The sequence below is a fragment of the Cupressus sempervirens genome, chromosome 5, assembly GCF_028749045.1.
Source record: "Cupressus sempervirens isolate cs-2001-9-10 chromosome 5, ASM2874904v1, whole genome shotgun sequence".
NCBI lineage: Eukaryota > Viridiplantae > Streptophyta > Pinopsida > Cupressales > Cupressaceae > Cupressus > Cupressus sempervirens.
This window is the reverse complement of record NC_143122.1, coordinates 890,523,449-890,549,410: the sequence shown is the minus strand read 5'-3', so window position 1 is coordinate 890,549,410 and position 25,962 is coordinate 890,523,449. Positions and strand designations below refer to the sequence as shown.

The following is a 25,962-nucleotide window of genomic DNA, read 5'->3' as shown; positions in this document are numbered from 1 at the left end:
CTTAGAACATACGGTCAGTATTTTTGCCACATATAAACAAACAATGATGGGGGTCTCATAGGAAGTCGGTCCATTTCTTACTTAGTTGAGGAGTTTAATGAAAAATCCAAACTGATCCAAATTAACACAAGGCACTATTAAAGACTGCAATTGTATCATCCCAATCTATGATAAGTCAATAACCAAGATCGAACTAGACAGCAATCATATTTGAGGACATTGATTATTGTGAAGAAAATGGTTTGGAAATGTCATCATAACAAAAATATGGTCTCCAGTTGTATAAGAAATTGATAGCATAATTTTAGTGATAAGGAAGTATGAAATGGGAATGTTGATTCAATGAGTAAGAGTGTAAGAGTGTAACGTCTATTGTCAAAATAAGATAATTATATTATCACCCTAAACAAATTGAGAGAAAACTTACCAAAAGGAAGGGGTCATCACAGCGGTAGCTGAGATAGGAAATACGTGATCCAGTTGAACAATGTTTTGTTAATAGGGATGGTAACAATCATGTTCATCTTCAGAAGAGACAAATATCATTAAACACTTCTAGAATATATCTAACATAAAGTCAAATTTGGAAAAATCTGCATATTTGGAACAATGTTCACTATCGCACCATATGATAGAGGGGCTACATCAATATTATGGGGGGGATATGACCATTCACCATAATACTTGTATCATGCATGGAGGCTTATGATGGATTTGGGGATGTTTTCAATAGCAGTTACACATTTTCTAGACCTGTCAATCTGAAATGACTTGAACACCTCATAGTGTTACTAGAACTTTTCATGTGATACAGAGTCTCAATCCATTAATGTACCTTGCAATTTTCTCAACATCATCATCCACATGTCCAGATCTGATGTCCAATCTATAGAATTCCTCGGTATATTCTTTCACAGTCATGTCCCTTTGTTTCAAATTTTGCATCTTTCTCAATAAGCTAACTTGGTAATCAGCAGAAAGGGATTTGTTCTTTACCTTGTTCACCATCTTTGGCCAAGTTCTTATCTTCTCCTTTCCTCTCCTTTGTCTATTAGTTTGCAAGTGCTCCCACCATAATGATGCATGACCTTTCAGCCTAGTGACTGCAATCTTCACCTTTCTGTTATCAGGAGTGTTTTCATACCAAAAGAACTTCTCCATATCAGAGATCCAATCTAGCATAGTATTTGTATCCAATTTCCCATCATAAGGGACAACTTCTACAGCAGGCTTTGAATTTGCCCTAGACAATAATTGCAACAATCTTTCCTCATCTCGATCTTCTTCAGATTCTGGATTATGGTCTGGTGTTGCTGCTTCATCATCACTTACATCTTCAAGATGCGCTCCTCTCCTCTGGGCTGTCTTCACATCATCTAATCTGGGTGCAATTTGTCTTAACTGATCCAATATAGCGTTATCAACATTATTTCCTCTACCACGAACCATCTTTACAAATTAGGTTCCTGCAAGATCGTAACCCTCTGCAAGTTATAGGTCAAATCCACAGATCTGCCACCCTACAACCAGATCCAAATCAGGGTTCTACACGATCCAATCTCCACAAGGATGAACTTCGGGCTCTGATACCAACTGATGCAGGCAAGGGATGAATAACTAGGGCCAAAGGCACACCCAGCTATCAAAACCACCCTACAAGAGTTAACACAACGGAAGCAAACATGAGGAACAGCACCAAGGAGAGGGAGAACAAGGATATATTTATTGATTCATCAAATATTCAGCATACATGCCCAGCTGTAAGGCCTTTTGGGTTACGACCAATTACAAATGTACAACTTCCAGATCTTCAAATCAGCTTTTTAAATCCACATATCTCTTTTCTATTGAACTCTCCCCAAAAGTCTACCTTAACCCTAAACCTAAACACCCTACTTATACTTGCCAAAATGGCTTACGGATAATTCTAGAACATGGAGAAACCACAAGTCGGCCCTCATCAAATATAATGACTATACCAAAATTAAATGTGAGCGAAGTCGGCCCAATTGGAACTAGGCAGAATGAACTAATGTGTAGGATTATAAAGAAACCCAGGATGCTCCTGCATCACAAGTTCTCTACAATTGTATTTTTCCACCTCTCCCACTCTATTTCACTTGTTTAGGTTTGTAACTTTATCCTATTTTTCTTATGCTTTCTTATTTTCATCTTGATGATGGATAATTGAGTGTGATTTGGAACATTGATGCAAAATTATTCGACACAATTTAATCCAGAAACTCTTATAGGTAATGTTAAACTATTTTGATAATTTTGTGGATATATTACTTCAAAATAATTAAATTTATATAAGGCGATTGTAATGTTGATTTTGTTTTTTCAAATTTGTACCCTTGCATAATCTTAGTTTTATTATTACAAACCCAAATTAGAACCTTGTGACTTAGCGTCAGCTCGTTGTTATTCCATACTGGAATTGAAATTTGGATCTTTGAGCCACATATTTTCTAATTCAAACGGGCATTGATCTAGGTTTTGATCTTCTTTGTGTAGTAGCTAAATTGAGAAGTGGTCAGATCCAAGAATAACAAGCATACTTTATGCACAAGTGGGAAAGATTTCCAGTTGCTACTGATCTAGTATCTTTAGTTATATTAAAAAAACTCAAATGAAGATTTATCCAAGTTAAGGGTGCATCTTTTAGTTTAGTGTTTGGTAAACTTGCTCCATTTACAAATAATATAAAGTCCAGTTATGATTGCTTCACCTTCTTAACAACCGCTAAATTATCTCATTAATAATATATTTTTGTTGAATTCTAATGTCCCCTTTTTGAAATAGGACCTAATAATAAGTAATAATAAAATAAAATTATAAGAGAACAAAAAATAATTTATATATAAAAATTTAATAATATTAAAATATAACAATACAAAATTAAGTCAATAAAGGTTCAAAAGGCATTAAATGAAAAGTTGTGACTCCTTCAAACATGACATATATAAATAGAGAAGAGAACTTCATTAGAAAGGGGAGAGAAAGGAGTAAAAAGGGAAAGGTATGAAGAAAGGAAGAATTAATAGAAGAAAAAAAAGGAAATTAAAAGATAAGGATGTGACTCCTTCAAAGGGCAAAAGTTTTGAAGGGTTGGGACTCTTTGAAAAGGTACTAATTACGAAGGCTTGTGACTCTTTCAAAGAGGCCAATTATGAAGGGTTGTGACTCTTTTAAAGGGCATAAATGATGAAGGGTTGTTATATTAATTGATAGGCTAATGTTCTCTGCAACTTGTGGTGATCTATGATAGGGACATTACAAGATGCATCTAGTCTTGATTGAATATTCTTGCCTCTTGTGGGTTAAAAACTTAAATGATAAATTAATTACCCTAAGGGATGGATTTGGTTCTGGTTGGGCGTCCTTGCCTCCTGTGGGCCAAATGATGAATTGATTACCCCAAGGGATGGTTTTGGTCCCGATTTTATGTTATTGCCTCATGTGGCCTAAGTGGTGAATTGATTACCCTAAGAGATGGTTCTGGTCTTGGTTGGACTTTCCTACCTATTTTGTGGACCAAGTTAACTTTGGCTACATTATATTCATGTGTTCCCTCCATTTTTTTTATGTGTATGTTTTGTGTTTTAATGTTATGCTTTGTGTTTCGATATATTCACTTGTTTTCTTTGTGAATGCTCCATGTTTTCACGCATTCATGTGTATGCATCATGTTTTCAAGTGTACGATCCATGCTTTGCTTTATGTTTTTAGTTGATCTAGAAGAAGAGAATAACTAAGAGTGAACAAAAAGATATGAATTTGTGGTATGCTATCATGCGAACATTGGCATTTGCAAATTCAATTGACACCATTATGAGATGGGCTTGATCTTTTTTCTAGAAGAAGAGAGAAAAAATTCTCTCAAGCTTTGTCAAGTTTCTACTATTGATCATAATTCACTTTCAAAATAAGGGAGAGAACACATATGATAATAATTGTGCAGTGGAAGGTGGATATGGATGAGATTCCATGATCATTTAATCATTGCTTGAGGATGAGCAAATTTGGGAAGGGCATGTAACGTCCCCTTTTTGAAATAGGATTTAACATAATTAAATCAAAATATAAAAGGATAAAAATAAAATATAAAGTAATAAAATAAATATTAATATATAATATAATTAATTTTAGTTAAGTTGGTGAAGGGTCAAAAGGCATGAAATGAAAAGGTGCAACTCGATCAAACATGTGATATATAGTGGGAGGAGAACTTCATTTGAAAGGGGGAGAGAGTATAAAATGGAAGGTGTGAAGCAAGGAAGATTAATTGAAGAGGATAAATAGAAATAAGAAGAAAATAAGGAAGTGATTCCTTCAAAGTTCAAAAGTCTTGAAGGGTTGTGACTCTTTGAAAACGTGGTGATTTTGGAGGTTTGTTACTCTTTGAAAGAGGGCCAATTTTCAAGGGTTGTGACTCTTTCCAAAGGCATAATTATTAAGGGTTGTCTCATCCAAAGAGGGGTAAACCTTTGCAAAGGGAGCCACGATGAAGAGGTGTGGTTCAAGCTCACATTGCAAGATATGAAGGGGCAAGTGTTTCATTTGAGGACATTTAGGGAGAGCAATTTGGGGAATATTATATTATTCTCAAAGGCAGCATTGATAAGTGTTGACTCAATTCTAATGAAATGTGGTGACCCTTTTACCAATAAAGTATACAAGAGTTATCATTCCAAGCCAAAATGGAGGAATAACAGTAAAAGAGTGTTATGCAGATTTTGAGAGTAGACTGAGTAGAAGAATAACATTTGATAAAGGAGATTGATTTAAGAGATCAAGCTGATATGAAAAATTGGACTTTCGGTATTCATACAACTTATTTCATCTTATTTAAGTAAGAATTGCGACTCTAACTGCTAAGAATTACAACTCTAACTGCATTTTTGCTCTTGCTTCATTTTGGATTTGTGAATTCAGAGCAAACTATAAGTTGTTCTGAAAAAGGACATCACGTGAATAGTATCAATAAATATGATAATTATTTTCTTGAATCCTTTTTTAATTGTGGAAAAATATTCGATTTGATATAATATTAGTTCTGAAAGGGGACATTACATGAATGGTATCAATAAAGATGATAATTTGTTCCCGAACTCTTTTTATTAGTGCATATAGTTGGGCCATATACATTTGATCAAGAAAAATATTCAATTTGAGCAAAGATATAGGTAATACTACTAATTTTACTCATCACTAGTGTCGTTCTTTTCAAGTGATTTCATGTTTGATAATTGAGGATCTCTTGTTGCACTTGTTCCTATTCTTCTCCTTGTATTGCATCCGCTTATCTTTCATTTGGAATTGGGTGGGCTGTTTGCTGATCGATTCCTTGTCCTTTTCTCATTTCTCCCTAGGGGTGAATATTCCCCTACTTTTTTTGCACCTCCAAAAAGATTCAAGGTGATATCAAAGGTAGATTGTCCTTATATATCCAAATATCCCCCTAACAAAGTATGATTTGTATGCAATATTATTTGCAAATCTCCATTTCTACCTAATTATTGCCAGGTTTTGGGGTTTGATTTTGTTTCTTATTTCTCGAGAGACTCGGTTCTTCCAAGGCTAGCAGTTGTTTTGAATTCTTTAGCAATTCTCTTTGATTTGACCACATTTTGAGCAGTTAGGGTAGAACTCTGACAACCCTTGACTTCATCCTTTTGTATTCAGCTCCTTTCTTAGGTCCGGATTCCAATTGAATATGGCATTGTGTGGTAGGTTTAGGAAGGCACAAATGTGCACATATAACCAAAATCATTTTATGATTTTATTTTATCAGCCATTATGAAAGTGTATAGGTAATTGTCTAGTCCTACCAGGAGCAAAGAGCTCCAGTTTTAGAGTTCGGTTATACATTCTAATCCACAATTGTGTATTCAAAACATTGTGGTTAGAAGGGTCAAAGTTTGGCTCCTAATCCTTGATGTAGAATCCAGCTCGATCCATTAGCCAAGGTGTCCCTTATTGATTTTTTTTGAATCTTTGATTCACACTCAACTTGGAAGAAGCCTTTTGCAGATTTTGGACTTTCACCTCTTGCCCTTCCTCTTCTTGCCTCCTGAGACTTTCCTTCAATTGATATATTATTCTGCTTTATTGCTCCATTTTTTTGTGCTCCCAATCTTTTTGTCATTTCTCTGCATTTTTCCGCTCTCTCTCTCTCTCTCTCTCTCAGATTGATAATTAATTATATTCTTATTTTAAATTTTTGGGTCTTCAGGCTGGTACACAATCACGATTCCATTAGTATTATGTTTTATGCTATATTTCTTGTTTTGTGCATTTCATATGCTCTGAGGCTATACTTTATTTTGTTTCAAATATTAAGCCTATGTTCATGTTATGTCAGTTATCTGAATAGATGCCTTGTTGTGCTATGTGGAAAACAGACCGGATTTGTTAATTCACTTACGTTTGCACAGTCTGGACGATTTCTTATTGCTGGAGTTGGGCAGGTACGCTTTTTATTTTTATACGCAATCTGAGTTCAGTATGATTCAAAACCATTGTATTTTTTATTTTCAGCTTATATTGAAGGTTTTTATTTGTTGTTTCTATGGTGGGCAACAACAGCTCAAGGTTGAATTCTTGTCTGTTTTTGTTCTAACTTCTAATATTCAACAATCTAGAAGAATGCCAAAATTTCTAACATACATGCATTGACATTGCATTTTTTTGGTAGGAGCATTCTTCTTTAATGATAAACGTGGTCTTGCATTTATGTGGTTGCACCTAATACTTCCTATTCTCCTACTGCTGAAACATTGATTTATAAGGGGTAGTCTATTTGTTTAATTGCTAGATTAAATGTGCATCATGCCTCTATCTCCCTAGCTCAAGGTTTCTTTTCTGATAAAGATTCACGTACCCATATACCTTGTATCTTGATTTACCATTTCATTAAGCTCAAGTATTGGACGACCGTGAATGATAAATAACCTTTTTTGTGAACACAAATTCATAATTGTTTGCACAACTTGTTATTTGGTATTTTTATGAACCTTTCTCAATTGATTAAAATTTTGAATGCAATGTTGGACAATTTTTATACCTTTCTTGAGCAACAGCAACACTAGATATCTTATGGACATGCAGATATCCAAGGTAAATGCAAGTCGACCTACACGTTTAGGTGAACATGTGATGTCTGTCCCTTTTGGGATTTACTTGGATTAAGCCCAAAAATAAAAAATCAACTTCAAGATGAGAATGCATAATGCTCAGTGACATAAACTTGTAATAAAGTTGCCCACTCTAAAGATCCTAATTGGAATTATTTTTGGTTTAGGATCTGCACTTGTCAATAGTCACTAGAAACTTATATTACTACAATAAATATTAATAATCCATAATAGCTTTTTAATTACATAAATCCATATTAATATCTAATTCCACATCAATTTCATTTTGAGCAATTATATTCCAATATTTAATCATATTAGGAATGTATTAGGAATAGCTTGCATACTGCAATCCCAAGGATAATTGTTTTTGTATTCTGAGAGCATGCGCGGAGCTCACATCCATCCATCCCAGGTGGCCTACTTGATAAGACTCTCAAGCCCAAGGGCACTCAATGCCCTTGGTCCATATGTATGACAAGCGTAAGGTCTCCTCCATCCCTCAGTCCACCCTGGAGGTTGCTGTCCTTGTTCTGACTTGGGGGCATGCAACTCGCCTCAACCCATGAGAATGGCTCCAACCATCTTAGAGTGGCATACTTGATGGGGCCTCAAACTTAGGGGCACTTAATGCCTCTGGCCTACAAGCATAACAGTCATCTTGGTGGGCATGCTTGGGTCTCATGAACTTCAAAATATGTTCCTAAAGGAAATTTCTTTATCATTGCCAGCAAAATATCTCTTGATGAATTAATAGATTTATTCTCAAACAGATGTAACAAGTACACACACACACTCACACACCCCTATGCACGCACGCACACACACAAGTTGCTGCTCTCTATTTGTATTTCCAAATTGATGTCTGTGATGATTGATTGAATGAATTCCTTTGATTTGTTGATTTGAGGTATTGGTGGATGATGATCTAAGATTGTTGATTTAGTAAAGTGATGGTTGATTGCTGGATTGTTTTTATCTTATTCACAAGATGAAGTGATGATTGATGATGATTTGATTGACCTAACTGATTGTTTGTTTGCTTGATTTCTTTAGGGATTGTTGATTGATGGATGAATGGAGGATTTGTTTTGTTGGATTTTGGAGTGATGATTGAACATTGAATGCTTGAAACGATTTCTCATTTATACTTCATTGGTGAAAGAGTCACCTCCTTTCATAAGAATTGGGTCACAACCCTTCTTTGTGCCTTTTGATAATAGTACCAAAAGTATCTAATAGAAAACTGACCTAGCTATTTATCCAAGGTTAGAAGATTGTATTTGGGGCTTGGTAAGTGCACTCAACCCTACACCTGTTAACGATGCAATTCAAAAAGAACTTAATGTAGTCATCATGCTTACGAAGGACAAGAACTGTACAAAGACTCAAAATCTCCTAAGCCTTTTAGTTTTTATAAAGACAAATGAAAAAACCATTGATGCCTTACAAAGAAAGGAAAGAGTCTATGAAAAACAAATTGTGTTTTAAGTGCAAGGAAGAAAGGGAATAGGATATATTTGTAAAAGACAATGCGAAGACCAAAATTTGTATTTTAGCTACCAATAACAATTGATACTAGGCACGTGTGGAAAGGAAAGTCGAGCATGCTGTATGGAAGCATTATCTGGCAAAGTAGTATAGAAAGGAGGGAAAGAAAACCCTAGCAAATGAAGATGGGGTGAAGAAGGGAAGATCATGGGAACTTAGCCACCATCTCACAAGCCTCCAGATCTTGGGTAGTGGGGCATTCTACAACTTGATCAACAAAGACTTAGTTGCAAAATTGAAATTGGAGATTAAGGACTTCAATGGTTTTACAATGGGTCAATTTACCAAGATAATTCCCTGAGTAGAAATTACTCCAGGGAAACACCCTAGCGAAGAGGATTTCCGTGTAACATTAGATGCCAGTGAGAGATTGGGTACTCGGATACGCTCCTTGGGATGCTTCATTTTTGACCTTCCAAATTTGGAGATATTTTTCCAACATAATGGAGTAGTAGTCACTTTGAGAGGGTTACTTGATAGATCACCAAAAGTAGTCTCATCTCAAATGAAGAAGAGTGGTTTTTTAACCACTAGGGTTGTACCAAAAGGTCGACCTGCGAATACCCGATACAACCACTAGACTTATAGAAGACACATGAGTCAGTTAAACCATGTTGCGAATCCAGTGAGGGATGTTGGCCTATTGCTAATTTAGCCGATAGGCTATTTGTAGGAACTTTGTTCCCAGAAATTAAATTTTTGACGAAAAAGTTGTCAGTTTGGCCGAAAAATTGTAAATCTTTCCCATTAATTATTATCGACCAGTTTTTATCTCACTCCACTTTTAACTCTTGTTTTGATATTTATTAGTTGTTATATCCACTTTTAAATATTGTTTTTCTTTTTCTATATATTTAAAAAAAAAAACTATTACTTGTGATCTCATATTAGTTCATGTTGTGATCTCTATTTATTTAATTTTTGATTCTCAAAATTGATTTTGGTTTTAGCTTTTAAATTATTTTATTTTGTTCTAATGATCGAACATTGAATGCTTGAAACAATTTCTCATTTATACTTCATTGGTGAAAGAGTCACCTCCTTTCATAAGAATTGGGTCACAACCCTTCTTTGTGCCTTTTGATAATAGTACCAAAAGTATCTCATAGAAGACTGACCTAGCTATTTGTCCAAAGTTAAAAGATTGTATTCGGAGCTTGGTAAGTGCACTTAAGCCTACACCTGTTAACTATGCTATTCAAAAAGAACTTAATGTAGTCATCATGCTTACAAAGGACAAGAACCATACAAAGACTCAAAATCTCCTAAACCTTTTAGTTTTTATAAAGACAAATGGAAAAAACATTGATGCCTTACAAAGAAAGGAAAGAGTCTATGAAAAACAAATTGTGTTTTAAGTGCAAGGAAGAAAGGGAAGTAGGATACATTTGTAAAAGACAATGAGAAGATCAAAATTTGTGTTTAGCTACCAATAAGAATCGATACTAGGCAATTGTGTGGAAAGGAAAGTCAAGCATACTATATGGAAGCATTATTTGGCAAAGTAACATAGAAAGGAGGGAAAGAAGACCCTAGCAAATGAAGATGGGGTGAAGAAGGGAAGATCATGGGAACTTAGCCACCATCTCACAAGCCTCCAGATCTTGGATAGTGGGGCATTCTACAACCTGATCAATAAAGATTTAGTTGCAAAATTGAAATTGGAGATAAGGACTTCAATGATTTTACAATGGGTCAACTTACCAAGATAATTCCCTGACTAGAAATTACCCCAGGAAAACACCCCATCAAAGAGGATTTCCGTGTAACATTAGATGCCAATGACAGATTAGGTACTCGGATACACTCCTTGGGATGTTTCATTTTTGACCTTCCAAATTTGGAGATTTGTTTCCAACATAATGGAGTAGTAGTTACCAAAAGTAGTCTCATCTCAAAGGAAGAAGAGTGGTTTGTTAACCACTAGGGTTGTACCAAAAGATCGACCTATGTATACCTGATACAACCACTAGACTTATAAAAGACACATAAGTCAGTCAAACCATGTCGCGAATCCAGTGAGGGATGTTGGCCTATTGCTAATTTAGCTGATAGGCTATTTGTGGGAACTTTGTTCCCAGAAATTAAATTTTTGACTAAAAAGTTGTCAGTTTAGCCGAAAAATTGTAGATATTTCCCGTTAATTATTTACCGACCAGTTTTTATCTCACTCCACTTTTTACTCTTGTTTAGATATCTATTAGTTGTTGTATCCACTTTTAAATATCATTTTTCTTTTTCTATATATTTAAAAAAAAAAATTACTTGTGATCTCACATTAGCTCATGTTGTGATCTCTATGTATTTAACTTTTGATTTTCAAAATTGATTTCGGTTTTAGCTTTTAAATTATTTTATTTTGTTTTTTATATTAGTTTATTTTTTTCTTTAAATATTATTTTTAAGTTTCTATAATTTATTTAGTCAATAAAATATTTGTTAGAGATGTTGCTATTTTTTCATATTATTTTTTTGTATTCCTTTTATTAATTTTTCATAATAGATTTTTTGAAGGGGTTTTTTTAAATGATTTTTTTTCATATTTGATAAATTGAATTTAAATAAATAATATTTATTAATCTATTTAAAAGATTTTTAATAAATATTATGTTATTTAAATTGAAAATTATTAATAATCTAATTTGTTCACAGAAGATTATATTTTAAATCTCCATTTTTAACTATTGTTTTTCTTTTCCTATTTATTTTAAAAATAATTACTTGTGATCTCCACATTAGCTCATGTTGTGATCTCTATTTATTTAGCTTTTGATTTTTAAAATTGATTTTGATTTTAGTTTTTAAATTATATTTATATTAGTGTAGTTTTTTTAGTTTCTATATTTTATTTAGTCAATAGAATATTTGTTAGAGATGTTAGTTTTTCATATTATTATTTTTTTATTTCTCTTATTAATTTTTCATAATAGATTTTTTGATTTTTTTTAATTTTAATTTTTTTTCATATTTGATTACAAAAAATTTATCGGTTAATTATTATTATTTGTGGTTAAAGATTTTTTATTATTAGTTAAGCTTGAGTAGATTTGAACCCAAAACCTCCCAATTAAGAGGCTCACAATTTACCATTATGTTGTAGGCTCTTGCCTTCATATTTGATAAATTGAATTTAAATAAATAATAATTATTTATCTATTTAAAAGATTTTAGTAAAATGCTATGTTATTTAAATTAAAAATTATTAATAATCTAATTTGTTCACGTAAGATTGTGTTTTAAAAAATAATTTTATTATTGAGCACCTATCAAATTATCGTTGCAAGCACATGTATGCAATTGCTAGTAATCCCCCTCCCAACATTGCTCATTGCGACCTGCAAGGATTCAAACTTGTGACCAAGTTCTGATATCACTTGTTAACTGCTAGGGGTGCCGTTGCACCAAGTGATCGACTTTTCAATGCCTGATACAAACTACTAGACTTATTGAAGACACATGAGGTTGTTAAACCATGTCGCAAATCCAGTGAGGGACTATTAACATGGTTTGTGCAATGTATGACTATTAACAAGACTTTTTCCCAAGGGAAGATAGTTCACATTGATATCCAACCCATGTAAAAAGAACATAGGAAGGTATTTGGTGATATTCCTCTAGGACTACCCCCAAAGAGAGGATTTGAACCTTTTGCATCCATCCTGGTGCTAGTTGAGAAAGTCAATGGCACTATGAAGATGTGCATAAATAAAAGGGTGTTAAAACAAAAAGACAAGAAAAACTCCCCTACTTTATCCCAAGAATTAACAGATTAATTAATGAATTACACAAATCAAAATATTTTTCCAAGATCGATTTAAGGTCTAGGTACCATCAAATAAAAATGAGAAAAGAAGATATTCCCAAGACGACTTTTAGGTTGGACACTTGAATTTTTGGTCCTACCCTTTGGCTTGACCAATGCCCCTGCAACATTTGAATTGTGCACGAATAATATATTGAGGAAACAACTAAGGAGGTTTCTATTGATCTCCGATAATATCCTTCATTACAATAGGACATGCAAAGAACATATGATTTATACTATGTTCCCCCAAGTTTCCTGTACAGGGACGGTGTTCGATGGCAGGATGGGTTTTTAGGACGGCAAATTTTTATGGTGATTTTGGGGATGGGGGGGATGGCAAACGGGGACGGCTATATATATATATATATAGAAAAATTAAAAATATATGTTCAAATTTGCAAATATACACATCATTCATATGAGCATGTCATTTAAACATTATAGAACCATAACATACAACATTTGAATGCCATCTAGGAAATAATATCCGATTTTAGTACCCAATTGTCAAAATGCATAACAATATCAGTGAACGCTGAACAATAAACATTAACAATTGTCAATATCAAAATGTCATAATGATAAACATGATAAATCTGAAAATCAAAATCAAAATATGCCCAAAGCTATAGGCCCAAAGGATAGAGGGCTGCCATAAAGTAATAAGTATCAATGTATCATAATCATGTTTTTTTTTAACTTAAAAAACAAAACATAGAAAAATGAAGCAGCTTGGTGCTCCTATTTTGCCTCTATTGCCTTTTAGGGCATTTGGACGGGTGGGGCCAACCTAGCCGACCAAGTTGGAGGCTTTAAAATATTTTTTTATGTTAAAACTTTTTTAATTTTATGTAAACAAAAAAGGGGGACGGCCAGCCATACCTAGTACGGAAAGGGAATGTTCGGAAAGGGAACGTTTGGACGTTCCCTTTTCGTACTGGGTACAGCTAGCCGTCCCCCATTTTTTCCCTCTAGCGTCCCCAAGTTTTCGAGATGTCCCCTGCATTTTTTCACTTTTTGGGGACGGCTAGGGGACGTCCCCTACTTGTCCCCCTCGTCCCTAGGACGTTCCTGTCCTCAAAATGTCGGGTTTTAGGCCGGGTATGCATCCTCGGGGAACATAGGAATTATATTAAGCGAGTTCTAAGCATTTTGTGACAAGAACCACTATACACCAAGACTTGCAGATTTGAATATGGGCTAGAGGAGATTTTGTACCGTAGTCATCAAATCAATGCACGTGGAGTGAGTGTCGATGAGGATAAAATTAAAGCCATCAATAAATGGTCAACTAAGAACCCTAACACATTTATGGGGATTTGTGGGAATATGCAATTATTATTGATGGTTTGTAAATGGATTTTTTGAACTGGCCACTCCACTCACAGGCTTAACTAAAAAGGGCGCTTTTGTATGGAATAAGCGACTCAATAGGCTTCTAAGAAATTAAAAGAGGTATAGGAGCTTATGCCCTATCTTAGCCATGCTTAATTTTACGTTCTTTCATAGCCATCCTTGATTTTACGTTCTTTCAAATTGGTACTCCATCTATGACAAGAAGAAGTTAGCCATCATGCATACCCTATAACCTAGTCAAGACTATTTGGTTTGTGGGAAGTTCCATGTCAAAATAGATCATAATAGCTTGAGATTCTTTATTAATCAAAGCACCTAAATGAAAAACAATATACAAGCCTATAAGTTTTGATCTTGATTATGTTTGTCCCCAGATGCCCTATCATAAGGATCCCACCTTAACTCCATGAAAAACATTGGAGCCAATTAGAGGAATGACATCATTGCGAAATATGTTAAAGACACACAAGATGATAATATTCTAGAAGGAAATATGCTCAATGAAGAATACAAAGTAGTAGGAAAACTTTTCTTGTACAAGAATAGGCTTTCTTGGTACCCAATTCTAAAATGAAGGACACGATTATTAAGGAATATTGTGGCAACTCGTTAGCCGGTCACCATGGATTTGACAAAACTTACAAAAAAGGGGAAAATACTTTTGGAAGGGACTTAAAAAAAGATGTCCTTTGATGTGTACAAAAATGTATGACTATCAAAGAAACAAAACTGAAGAAAGTCATCCAGTCATGTTCCTACAACCTTCATCCAATCCAAATGAAAAATGGGAATTATCTTTATGGAATTCATAATCTGGTTACTCAAGGTTGAAGGAAAGGATTGTATGTATGTAGTGGTGGATTGTCAAGCTCTGCAAATAGTTGAAACTTCTAACCGCATGACCTTGCAAGTTATCAGTGGTAAAGATAGTTCCTGAGCCTATCTTGGTAAGTTCTCTTCCATTTAATAGGTACTAAACTTACACCCAATACAAGCTACCATCCCCAAATAGATGTACAAACAAAGATTGTAAACAAGTGATACAAGGATACTTGAGGAACTATGTCTCTAGACAAGAAAATGAATGGACAAGATGGTTGCACCTTGGTGATCATTGTTATAATACCTCCAACCACATGTCATTGTTCATCCAAGAAAGTTGAGTACCAAGGGCCAAGGACTTTGCACAACAAAATATGGATATCGCGAAGACTCTCAAGGGCATCTAGCATCGTACCTGGAACTAACAAAAGATCTATACCAATTGGAATTGCATTGAGAGAACGCTTGAAGTTGGAGGTTTGGCTTTCTTATGGTTACAACCTAAGTTATCGATTCAGATGCGGATATAGGATGTAGGATTTTTTTGGGTACGGATGTGTTTAAATTCTTTGCATATTAATAAATATGCAAAGAATTTAAGAAATTTATAAATACAAGAACTTAGAGTTAGAAACATAGAAATAGACAAACATACATCATTTGATAGTATCGTATGATGCTTTACCATTGATCAAGATTCAAGATTATTTATATGTCAATTAAATAGTTCAAACTTCAAATTTAACTTCATAGCCACAATTATTCATGTTCTAGACTCCATGTCCAAACTACAAAATCAAAAACATAGTTCACGATTCAATGTTCACTAATCAGAATCATAAGGATTCTCAAAAAATTCTGTATCCTCCTCATCTCCAACATTTGCAAGCTCCATATCATTTGAACCAAGAATGGTTCCACTTGCACTAGATGCACCCTGTGTCATAGACCTATCATCACAATCATCCACCATCTTAGTAAGATCATGAAGTGTTGCATCCAAGTTTGCACACTGAGGGAGTACATCCCAAATTTTGGCTGCCCCATCCAAGTATTCATCATCCTTATGTGACAAAAGATGCAAGCTGGTATGAATGTAGACCAAGTCCTCAGCTTTCTTTGACCCCAATTGGTTGCGCTTCACTGAATGGATATAAGAGTATGTAGCCCAATTCCTTTCAGCAGCATAAGAATTCACAACTCACATTGTGTTCACAAAATTAATTTTTAAACATACAAACGAAAAGCAAATGACAATATGATAGATGTTAAACACTAGATTGTAGAATACAAGTTGTATTCTAAAAACAAAAATCAAAACTTACTTGTGAGATGATTTTGATTGCAAGATGTTGTAGATGTTGGTATGGCTGATCATACATGTACCACCATGTGATTGCTCCCATTTCATTTTGGTCCTTAATTGGAAATGGAGTAAGTGTTGCTCCGAAAGCAAATAGTTAAACTCTAGCCTCACCTTTTCATGCATCTCATCATCTTCGAAGATTCTTGCAAAAGCTTTGGAGCACCCATTAGCAAACTCTTCATCACCATATGGTGCAATTCTATCTGGCATTGAAAGTATCGCCTCACTATAATACCTGAGAGATAAAGCATATGCAAGGGGGTGCAATGGGGTAGTCATCTTCTCCCAATGATGAAGAATTACTGCTTCTGCTTTAATGCATAAGGCTTGACATTCTGTAGGGTCACTCTCATGTGCTTGTATAGAATGTTTTACCATCTCAATCATGGTGTCCATGCCATTGTACACATCTGCCAAGCAAGGTGTATCTGTATCGGCAAAGCGAAGCATAGTCATGATGGGCTCGGTGATATCTAGTACGTATTGCACACGAGTCCACCAACAATCATCCAAGATCATACCCCTAATCTTTAGGGCTCTTTCTGTATTTGAAGCCTTCCACATACCCCATTGAGGACAAATGACTATTTGGCTCAAAGCGTCTTGCACCTTAAGAAGTCGTCTCATAACAATAGTATGAGATGCAAAACGGGTCTTAACAACCTAAGCAAGTGAACAATATGTCAATTGACAATAAAAGTGTAAATATTAACTAAATTGCAAATCCATGAAATTTAATAATTACAAAAAATTAATTTACCTTCAGCAACTCCAATTTTGAGTACGTTCTAAAAATGGATTGTGATTTTTTTCCAAACATTTGTGTGTCCTCTCCCTTTTTGTATATTTGATTCACCTAATCTATTTGAGTGCCAATCTCTTGCATGATCAAGTTGAGGGAGTGTATAGTGCATGGTGTCCAAAAAATATGGTTATACCGACCCTCAACCAAAGCACCAACTCCCCTACAATTTTTGGCACTGTTTGTAACAACTTGGACCATATTCTCACTACCCACCATATCTATGGCCTTAATGAAAATATTAGAGATGAATTTTGAATCCTTCACCTCCATCTAACAATCAATTGCCTTTAGAAACATTTCCCGTTTTGGGGACACTGCAATCACATTAATTAATGACCTGTTTCTTGTATCTTCCCAACCATCAAACATAATTGTCACACCCAAAATTTTCCAAGCACTTCTAATGGGTTGAAGTTCTTTCTCTATAGAAACTCTCTCCTTTTGCAAGAGTATGGTACACACCTTTTCATACCCAGGACTTGTGTAATCATTTGGTGCTTCTTTGATGACTCTTTCCATTTCCTTCCAATGTGGTGATCTTACCAGGTTGAACGCAAGGCCATTAGCATAGAGGCAACGTGCAATGGCTTCATTAGCGTGGTCTCTTGCCTTCATTTTAAATGTAGAGTGCAATGGGCCTCTTTTTTGGGCTGATGCACTATTTTCTACTTCTTCCTCCTCTCCCAGTACAAGTACTTGCATGAATGAACGTTTGGAGGATACAATTGGTTCCGGTTCAATGGGTGATTGCATTTTGTTCATTTTTGAGGAAGGAGGTTGATAATAACTTTTTTTTGATCTTTTAACCAAACGATCGACAACTTCTTGTTCTTTTATGAACGAAGCTATCTGTGCATCAAACAACCCCTTCCCCTCTGCACCTTTGCATATTCCAAAGGCTCTACGAACTGGGCCCATAAAATGAAGTTTTACTCGGGAATAAGAGCTATTAAAAGGCTTTCTTTTGTTACTTTGATAATAACTACAACTCCAACTATAGGAGCCACCACTTGAAACCTGTGATATTCTTGTTGCATGTCTTCATAGAGGAGACCCTAAATTAATTTTGAAATTATCCCCTCCTTCCCCTGCCATTGAACTCTGACCTTGCCCTCCCTCCCACTGAACTTTGACTACTAGTGGTCCTAACTTCTGGTGGCAACCATTCTTGCACAATACAATGTAGTTTCTTTCTATAATAAGAAATTAAATAAATTTAAATAAATAAAAAAACTATGAATATCAATTATCAAGCATACAAGTAAAAAACAATGATACAAAACCATTCGAATAGATACCTAAACTTGTTTCTAAATTTCTTTAGAAAAAAAAAATTGAAACAAACATGGAAGATTTCTTCACAAACTTCCAAAGATTCATCAAAATCTCAAAAAATTTCATTGAGACACTCAAGAATAGGATAAAATGCTTACCTCTTTGTGTTTTAATGAACTTGTGGAAGTCAACTCTCGCCCTACGATGATTCCTCTTTGAAAATATAATTAAGTTGCCTTCAAAAGGCCAAAATGGAAGCCAAATGAGAAGAGCAAACCCAGCTGCAACAAAATGATAGTTGAATGGTTGAAAGGCCTCTATTAGGGCCGTTTTAGGGTTTGGCAAATAAAATGTTATTAAAGTGCTAAAACGTACATGTTTTAATTTTCTTGTAAAAGTGAAAAGTCATTGTTTTTTTGTTTTTCTGGGCTGACGCACGTGGATGTGACTGGAATTTCCCGGATGCCACCCACAGGCATCCAAATGTGGACGGAAGCCTACAATGCCTACATTGGTATCCTAGGTTACAACCACAAATAATTTTCAATCAAGGCTAGTGGAGTGGAAGCTCGATTTTTCGGATAATACAAGATTATTAGAGAGATGTGATAGCTTTGGAATTGGAATTGTCTGGAAATATTAGAATCCACAATATATTTCATGTTTCCATCGAAGGCAAATTTATTTTTGAAACTTGAAATCTTCCTTGCTATGCGGGAGAAAAGATTATAGAATAAGACTTCCGAGCTATGGGGAAGAAAAGATAAAAGAATAAGACTCCCAAATTATTGGTTCAGTGGAGAAAGGCCTGCCTATAGAAGATGCTACATGGGAAAGAGAAGATCATCAATTGTTTGAATTTGAGATTGCTCGAGGATAAGCAATATTGGGAAGGGCAGACTGTCATGGCCCCGCAATAACCTAAAGTAAAAACAAATATTTAAATTGATAATGAAGATATATGTATTCCACCCAAAAAACTGTTACTCTCCTCCAGTGAAGGTGGTGATGGTAGTTCATCGTCTACAGCAGACCATGGATATTGATGATACATTTTTGTCAAGCAGCAGTACGCAATCGATTATGTATTAAGAATATTACTAGTTGTGTTGTGAATAGATGTTAGAGATAGTCATAGTTAAGAGCAACCACCTAATTAAGACAAGCGATCAAGGCCAACAATTAGTTGGAAACAGTCACAGTACATTCGGGAGAAGGTATACCATATGTTGGTTGACAGATTTATCCTTCAAAATGAATGATACAGAAAGACTCAGAATGCCCTAACAGAAGAACAAACTCAACCAACAGTTGGAAAGACTATCATGGAATTGCTAGCTTTCCTCTGAATTGAGAGCTACAGCTCCCTCCTAAAAGATATTCAACGAATTAGTTACTGATTATTTCTTTAACTAGAAGACACGAAGGCAACTGACATTCATTCATCAATACGAAATGAATGTGATTACATGAAAGATTCAGAGAAAAATAAACAAATGATCAACAGATCACATATTCAATCTTCCCTATTACAGAGAAATCAAAAGGGAATTTAATATCTCTATCTGCAAAACATGTATACATAAACCAATAGATTCACATTGCAAACATCTACTTGACAAGATGATACAGGATAATATTAAAAAACATGAAAGAAACAACCAACTGATTTATTTCAATCAGAGAAGTAAATATCTGGACCAAAACATCTAGGATACAAACTTCTCTTTAATTTTCAATACACAACAAAAATGATCCTTGGATCACTTTTAACCCTGCCATTAAAATCTAGCTGCAGAAAACACAAATATAATTCCCCTTTCTCTCTGTTACAATCAGAACTTCGAAAACCATCTTCTCTTCCCTGTAGCCTACAGACTTTCGAGAAAGAAGCAGCCTTTTCTGGCCCATCTTTTTCAATAAACAGATTCCCCTGGAAAACATTATTCAGTTTTGCAACTGAATCTTGAAAAGGTCCCTCTTCATTGGTTTCTCACTTTTCCCTATTTTAAAATATCTGACCCTTATGTTTACCTTTGCTGTAAGGAAATATCATTTTATTTTTACCAATTTCTTTACTATTGACAAAAAAGTCTGCACCCTTGCTTGAGGTATGACCCTCAAGCGACCTTGTGTAACATGGAAACAACCTTCAAATGTGCGACTTGCGCTCTGAGGCTGAATCTTCGGAGAAGGCTGGCTTCCTTACTATTATGCACCTAAACTAAAACTGGGAAGGAAAAGGGAGAACTGAAAGAGAATGTAGAAAGGGAAAGGGGGTGATGCTCCGAGATAGAAGTGTGGTCACAGCTCTGCCTATGACTGCACTACACAACAATGAAAATCCGGAATACTCTAGTCTTGACTCTATTCTATGTCAAAGGAACCACATGCAGGTTTGGAACTGATTGAAGTGCTGAAAGGAAAGATATTTCACTATGCAACAATTACTAATAGACTTAACACAACATATGAATCAAGAAAACAGAAAGGAACTATTCACTACAAGGCAAATACATGCACTAGAGAGCAGAATGGTAAGAATAGGTAAGAAAATGACAAGTTTTATTAATGGAAGGCAAAGTTGCAGTTACAATAACAGTGCACAAGGCTGCTGTCATGAACCAGAGAAGAACAGAGAAGAACTCAGAAAAAGTATTTACAACTTGTCTTTATAGAGCAGGCATAACTCGGATCTAAACTATGGAGTTCAAACCCCAACCTAAGTGGAGTTGAATTGCAGAGAGCAATAAATGAATATCAGAGTAAAATCTGATCTTAAAATCAGCTTGCTGTAGTGAAGTGACAAGAAGGGCAAAACAAATGCACCCAGCCGTAAGAAATCAAATCCCATGAGATTTGATCATTACATTCAATAAAGAGGCATGGAGATGCAAAGGTGTTGTGCAAACAAGGCCTAAGAATGTAGTTCAGCATTAAAGAACAATCCTTGTAATGTGTCATGGCCGCAACAAATGAATTCACACCACTGTTAGAAAACGCGTGATGGGATAACATGCACTGTTAACCTGCAGCAAAATTGTAGAGTTAACCCGCGTGGAATAAATCTGATTTGCCCCAAAAAAGATGAATCCTCGATGTAGATCTTCATTCTGAAATAGACGGCCCAAATGCTGCAAGAAATCTCCTCAACAAGTGAATAAAACCCAACTGTAGATCAAGATCTTCATAACAAATGGATGGCTGAGATGCATACATAAATTTTAAAAGATGCGTCCAGATCTAAGGCAGCTATGCAAAAATACAAAAACCATTGGATCAAAAGCAACCCAACATAAGAAGAATTTGCCATGTGGCATGAATCAGTTGGTCAACACATTCCCAATTGCACGGTGGAGGAGGTAGCATGCGATTTCATGAAAGCAAAAGGGTAAGCCTTCCGAAATAGCAAATTTCGTTATTTTGGAAAGAGGAGCAAAGTCATTCTCTAAAATGGCGAAAATGGTTAACCCTGACAGAAAACGTGTGTTAACCCGCAACTTGACAAATGAGACGACCTAGTTCACTAGGTCAAAGAACACACTGAACTAGCTCGATTGATGAAGGAACCGAGTCAATTTGGTTCATGAAGAGACCGAGTTAACACAAAATGTTAACCCCAACCTAATTATGTGTTAACCCACAAAAAGAAAATAGTCCATTGAAGATATCCCTGATCGGTTATTGATGGTGGGTTGAATGGGAGGCAAAAATGGCTAACACTTACGTTAACTCTCCCGTGAACATAATTTTCACCTTTAATGAAAAGATTTAATCTCTTAATAGATATTAAAAATTGCTAATTTGGGTGAATATAGTTTCACTTGAGATCGCAAATATATATCCAGGTTTCCTGTCCAGTGAATTTCACCTTTCAGAACTTTGTGTAAATATTTTCAATTGAGTAGCAATACTCACTTGGCATATTGTTGGGCCTAGAGAGAACTATAATTTTTTAATTCTCAATACAATACTTCATGCAAAATGTTGCCTTTAATCCCCTTTACTTCTGGAAATGGATATAATTTTTAATTTTTTGATGTACCTTTGCCAATCAAGGGTAAATTTAGGAAAGTTGAACCCACTTTGTGTAAAGTTTCTGCTAATTCTTTGTTCTTTCAATCAAACTATTAGTTCAGTCTTGAATTGCTGAGAATGGTCTTCTAAATATTATGAATATTCAAATTGTTGAGGAATTTAACACTTATCTTAAATGTAGATCCAATACTCTACAATCGATCTTGATTGAATTAGAATATCTCTGATTTAGAATTCGTTGGATGTAAAATGCTTAGAGGAGCAGACTGCTGTAATTGTGTGTCCTATAAATTGCATTTACAACCTACTATATATCCTTTCTAAAGGGTATGTCCCTTAGAGGGACATAACCCTTCCTAAATGAGCACTAATCAAACTCCTTCCTAGTCTGCGATTCATGAAGATATAATTAATAGCACTTAACAAACTAATTGTTAGTTTGGTTAAACATTATAATCTTGTTTCCTAAGAAGTCGCTGGCCCTTAGAGTCATATATAAAATGCTAATTTAGAGATATATTATACTGAGAAGAACATTTATGGTCTGTACTATCAAACCTGTAGGTGATCAGGTTAACATTATTAACACTCCCTCTTAAACTGATAATCCTATAGAGAGATATTATATCTAGCAATACCAATACAGAAGAATTAATACTCTCTATCTGTTTGATTCTTCTTAGTATATGGTATCATAGAACACATGATACAAAGTCATATTACTAAACCTGTGGTATGACAAATCACTACTACTAGTGATATTATACAGGATAAATCTGAAGAGTAATCTCTTCGTTTATCCAAATTGTGATTTCATAGAAACTAGTATCACAACAATATCCAGAGTTTAAGATCTATCAAAAAACAGGATAACCTCAGAGAAGAATAAAATTCTCCCTTTATCCAATTTGTGACTCATAAACATAGCAATGTCTACATCACAATATGATCTTGAACTCATCTAGATCTTACAGTAGAACTCTTATGTTTAACACATTATCTAAGAGATAGTCATCTGTCATAATGTTTTGTACAAGTGTCCATTATTTTTCAGAGATCATCACCTCTTAAAATAATGAATACAAATGGTGGAGCCATAACAGTCGATAGCTTGACAAAAATAAAATTATTTTATTAATAATCAAAAGAGTACAAATGGATTACAACTCAACCATACCAAGTCTCCTCTCGAAATGTTCTATCTTTACTCTAGATAGAGGTTTGGTGAGCATGTTTGCTGTCTGATTTGCAGTACAAATGTATTCCAATTTTACAGAATTCTTGTCTATCATATCTCTTACATAATGGTAAGAAATTTCAATATGTTAAACCTGTCATGGAAAACTGGATTCACTAAGAGTTTGATGGAACTCTGATCATCACAATGAATAATCGTAGGATTCATGGCTTGCCCAAGTAAATTAATAATCCTACAAGTAACTTCCTCAGCCAGACTGCTTCATGAGAGGCCATTGCTGTTGCAATGTATTCTGCTTCTATGGAGCTCTGAGCAACTAAAGACTGCTTTTTGCATATCCAAGATATTAGAGTTGATCCTAAATTGAAACAGCATCTTGAAGTGCTTTTCCCTTCTTTAACACTTCCACCCCAATCTGAATCGGTGAATCCATGCAAATCTAAAGCAACTTTCTCATATTTGAGTCCAAAATTAAGGGTGCCTTGTAAGTATCTCATAGTGTGTTTAATCGCAACTAGGTGAATCTCCTTTGGTTCACACATAAACTGATTTAAGGCATTAACTGCATAGCAAATATCTGGTCTTGTATTTACGAAGTACATAAGTGATCCAATCATCTGTATGTAGAGAGTAGAATCTATGGAAGGTGATTCTGCTGCTGCTTCTTTAAGTTTATGTAAATTAGTCTCCATTGCAGAAGACATAGACTTGCAATTCCACATTCTAAATCTGTTCAAAATGTCTGATGTGTACTTCCCTTGATTAAGTATGATACTGTCAGAATACTGTCGTACTTCTAATCCTAGGAAGTAATGGAGAAGCCCCAAGTCTTTCATCTTGAATTCTCTAGTTAGATCTTTCTTGCATTGATCTATAAGATGATCATCACCTTGATTAATAAATCATCAACATACAATATCAGAATTACCATATCATTTTTATCTCTTTTATAATACAAGTTTGAATCGGCTTCATTCTTGGAGAATCCTAAGCCGGTGAGATATTTATCAATTATTTCATACCAGGCCCTGGGAGCTTGTTTAAGCCCATAAAGAGCTTTCTTGAGCTTGCAAACAAAAGCGTTAGGATCATGAGTTTCAAATCCTTCCGGTTGCTCTAGATAGACTTCTTCTTAAATCTTTCCATTTAGGAATGTTGTTTTTACATCCATCTGATGTACCTTCCATCCCTTTGATGCGACAATTGCTAAGACTGCTCTTACGGAGGTATATTTTGCAATAGGAGCAAAGGTTTCTTCATAATCAATCCCTTCTTTCTGAGAAAATCCTCTGGCTACAAATATGACTTTATACTTCTCAATACTACTGTCAACAACATGCTTTATTCTAAATATCCACTTAGAAGAAACAACAAGTTTTCCTTTAGGTCTTGGAACAATTTCCCAAACATCATTTTTTATGATAGATTGGTATTCTTCTGTCATAGCTTCTTTCCAAGCTATCTGTTTAATAGCATCAGAGGGATTGGTTGGCTTTGTTTTGGATAAGTCACTCATGTTAGCTGTATAACCAGAGAATCTTTTAGGTCTTTTGCTTTCTCTGACTGTTTCGGAAGGTGCAACAAAGTCTTGGGCTGCTTCAATTGTTTTAATGGCCCAAAGTGGTCTTTTCTTTGAATTTGCTTTAAGGTTCATATTTTGAATTTCATCTTTGATTTCTTCTAAGTTCTCCCTTTGGGACCCAAAGTCACTATTTCTTTCAAAAATAGATAAAGAAGAAGGTTCATCAGAACTTATGACTCTTTTGAATGCAAGATCTTCGTCAAAGATTACATCTCTGCTAAGTTCAATAGTTTTTTGTCCAGGTATGAAAATCCTATATGCTTTAGAAGTTTCACTATACCCTACAAAAATACCTTTCCTCCTAGAGGGTTCTAACTTGGTTCTATTTTCTTTTGGAATATGGATATATACAGGACGTCCAAAAATTCTAAGAGGACTTATATTGGGTTTTACTTTAGTAAATACTTTTTCAGGGATTTTATCTTAAAGATAGGAGTGAGGGCTTCTGTTTTGTAGTACAAGAGGCTTCTGCCCAAAGATAGTATTCTAGATTTTGGTCAAAAATCATAGCCCTAGCAGCTTCTATAATTGTCCTATTCTTTCTTTCTGCTACCCTGTTTTGCTCTGGGTTATAAGGAACAATGTACTCCCTCTTAATTCCTGATTCGTTACAAAACTTTTAAACAAGTCTGAGGTATATTCTCCTCCGTTATCAATTCTAAGGGTTTTAATTTTATGTCCTGAAATTTTTTTAGTTAATGCTTTGAATTCTTTAAATCTTTGTAGGATTTTTTCTAATTCCTTGCATTTTAAAAAGTAAATCCATGTTTTCCTAGAGAAGTCATATATGAACAAGATATAATACCAAAATTCTCCAAGAGAAGGAATAGACATAGGTCCATATAAATTGGAATGAATTAATTCTAGTACATTATTTGTTTTTCTAGTACTATCATGAAAGGGACTTCTGGTGCTTTTACCCAGAGCACGCCCTTTGCAAATACTAGGATGGTCTTTATTTAATTTGGGTAATCCAGTAACCATCTTCTCCATAGTTGATAAGGTTTTAAAATTTAGATGCCCTA

At 34.9% G+C, this 25,962-nt stretch overlaps 1 protein-coding gene across 2 annotated transcripts in view; it reads left to right on the top strand.

Annotated features, from left to right (window-relative positions):
• Nucleotides 1-25,962, top strand: part of LOC149558786 (U3 snoRNP-associated protein-like EMB2271) — a 45,657-nt gene that overhangs the window by 12,034 nt on the left and 7,661 nt on the right. For both annotated transcript variants that reach the window (XR_016365075.1, XM_089832849.1), the window contains exon 6: nt 6,408-6,473. Coding sequence is in view for 1 of the 2 variants with exons in the window: in XM_089832849.1 (XP_089688975.1) it covers nt 6,408-6,473 (66 nt within the window). In the remaining variant the exon portion in view is untranslated. The remainder of the gene's footprint in view (nt 1-6,407; nt 6,474-25,962) is intronic.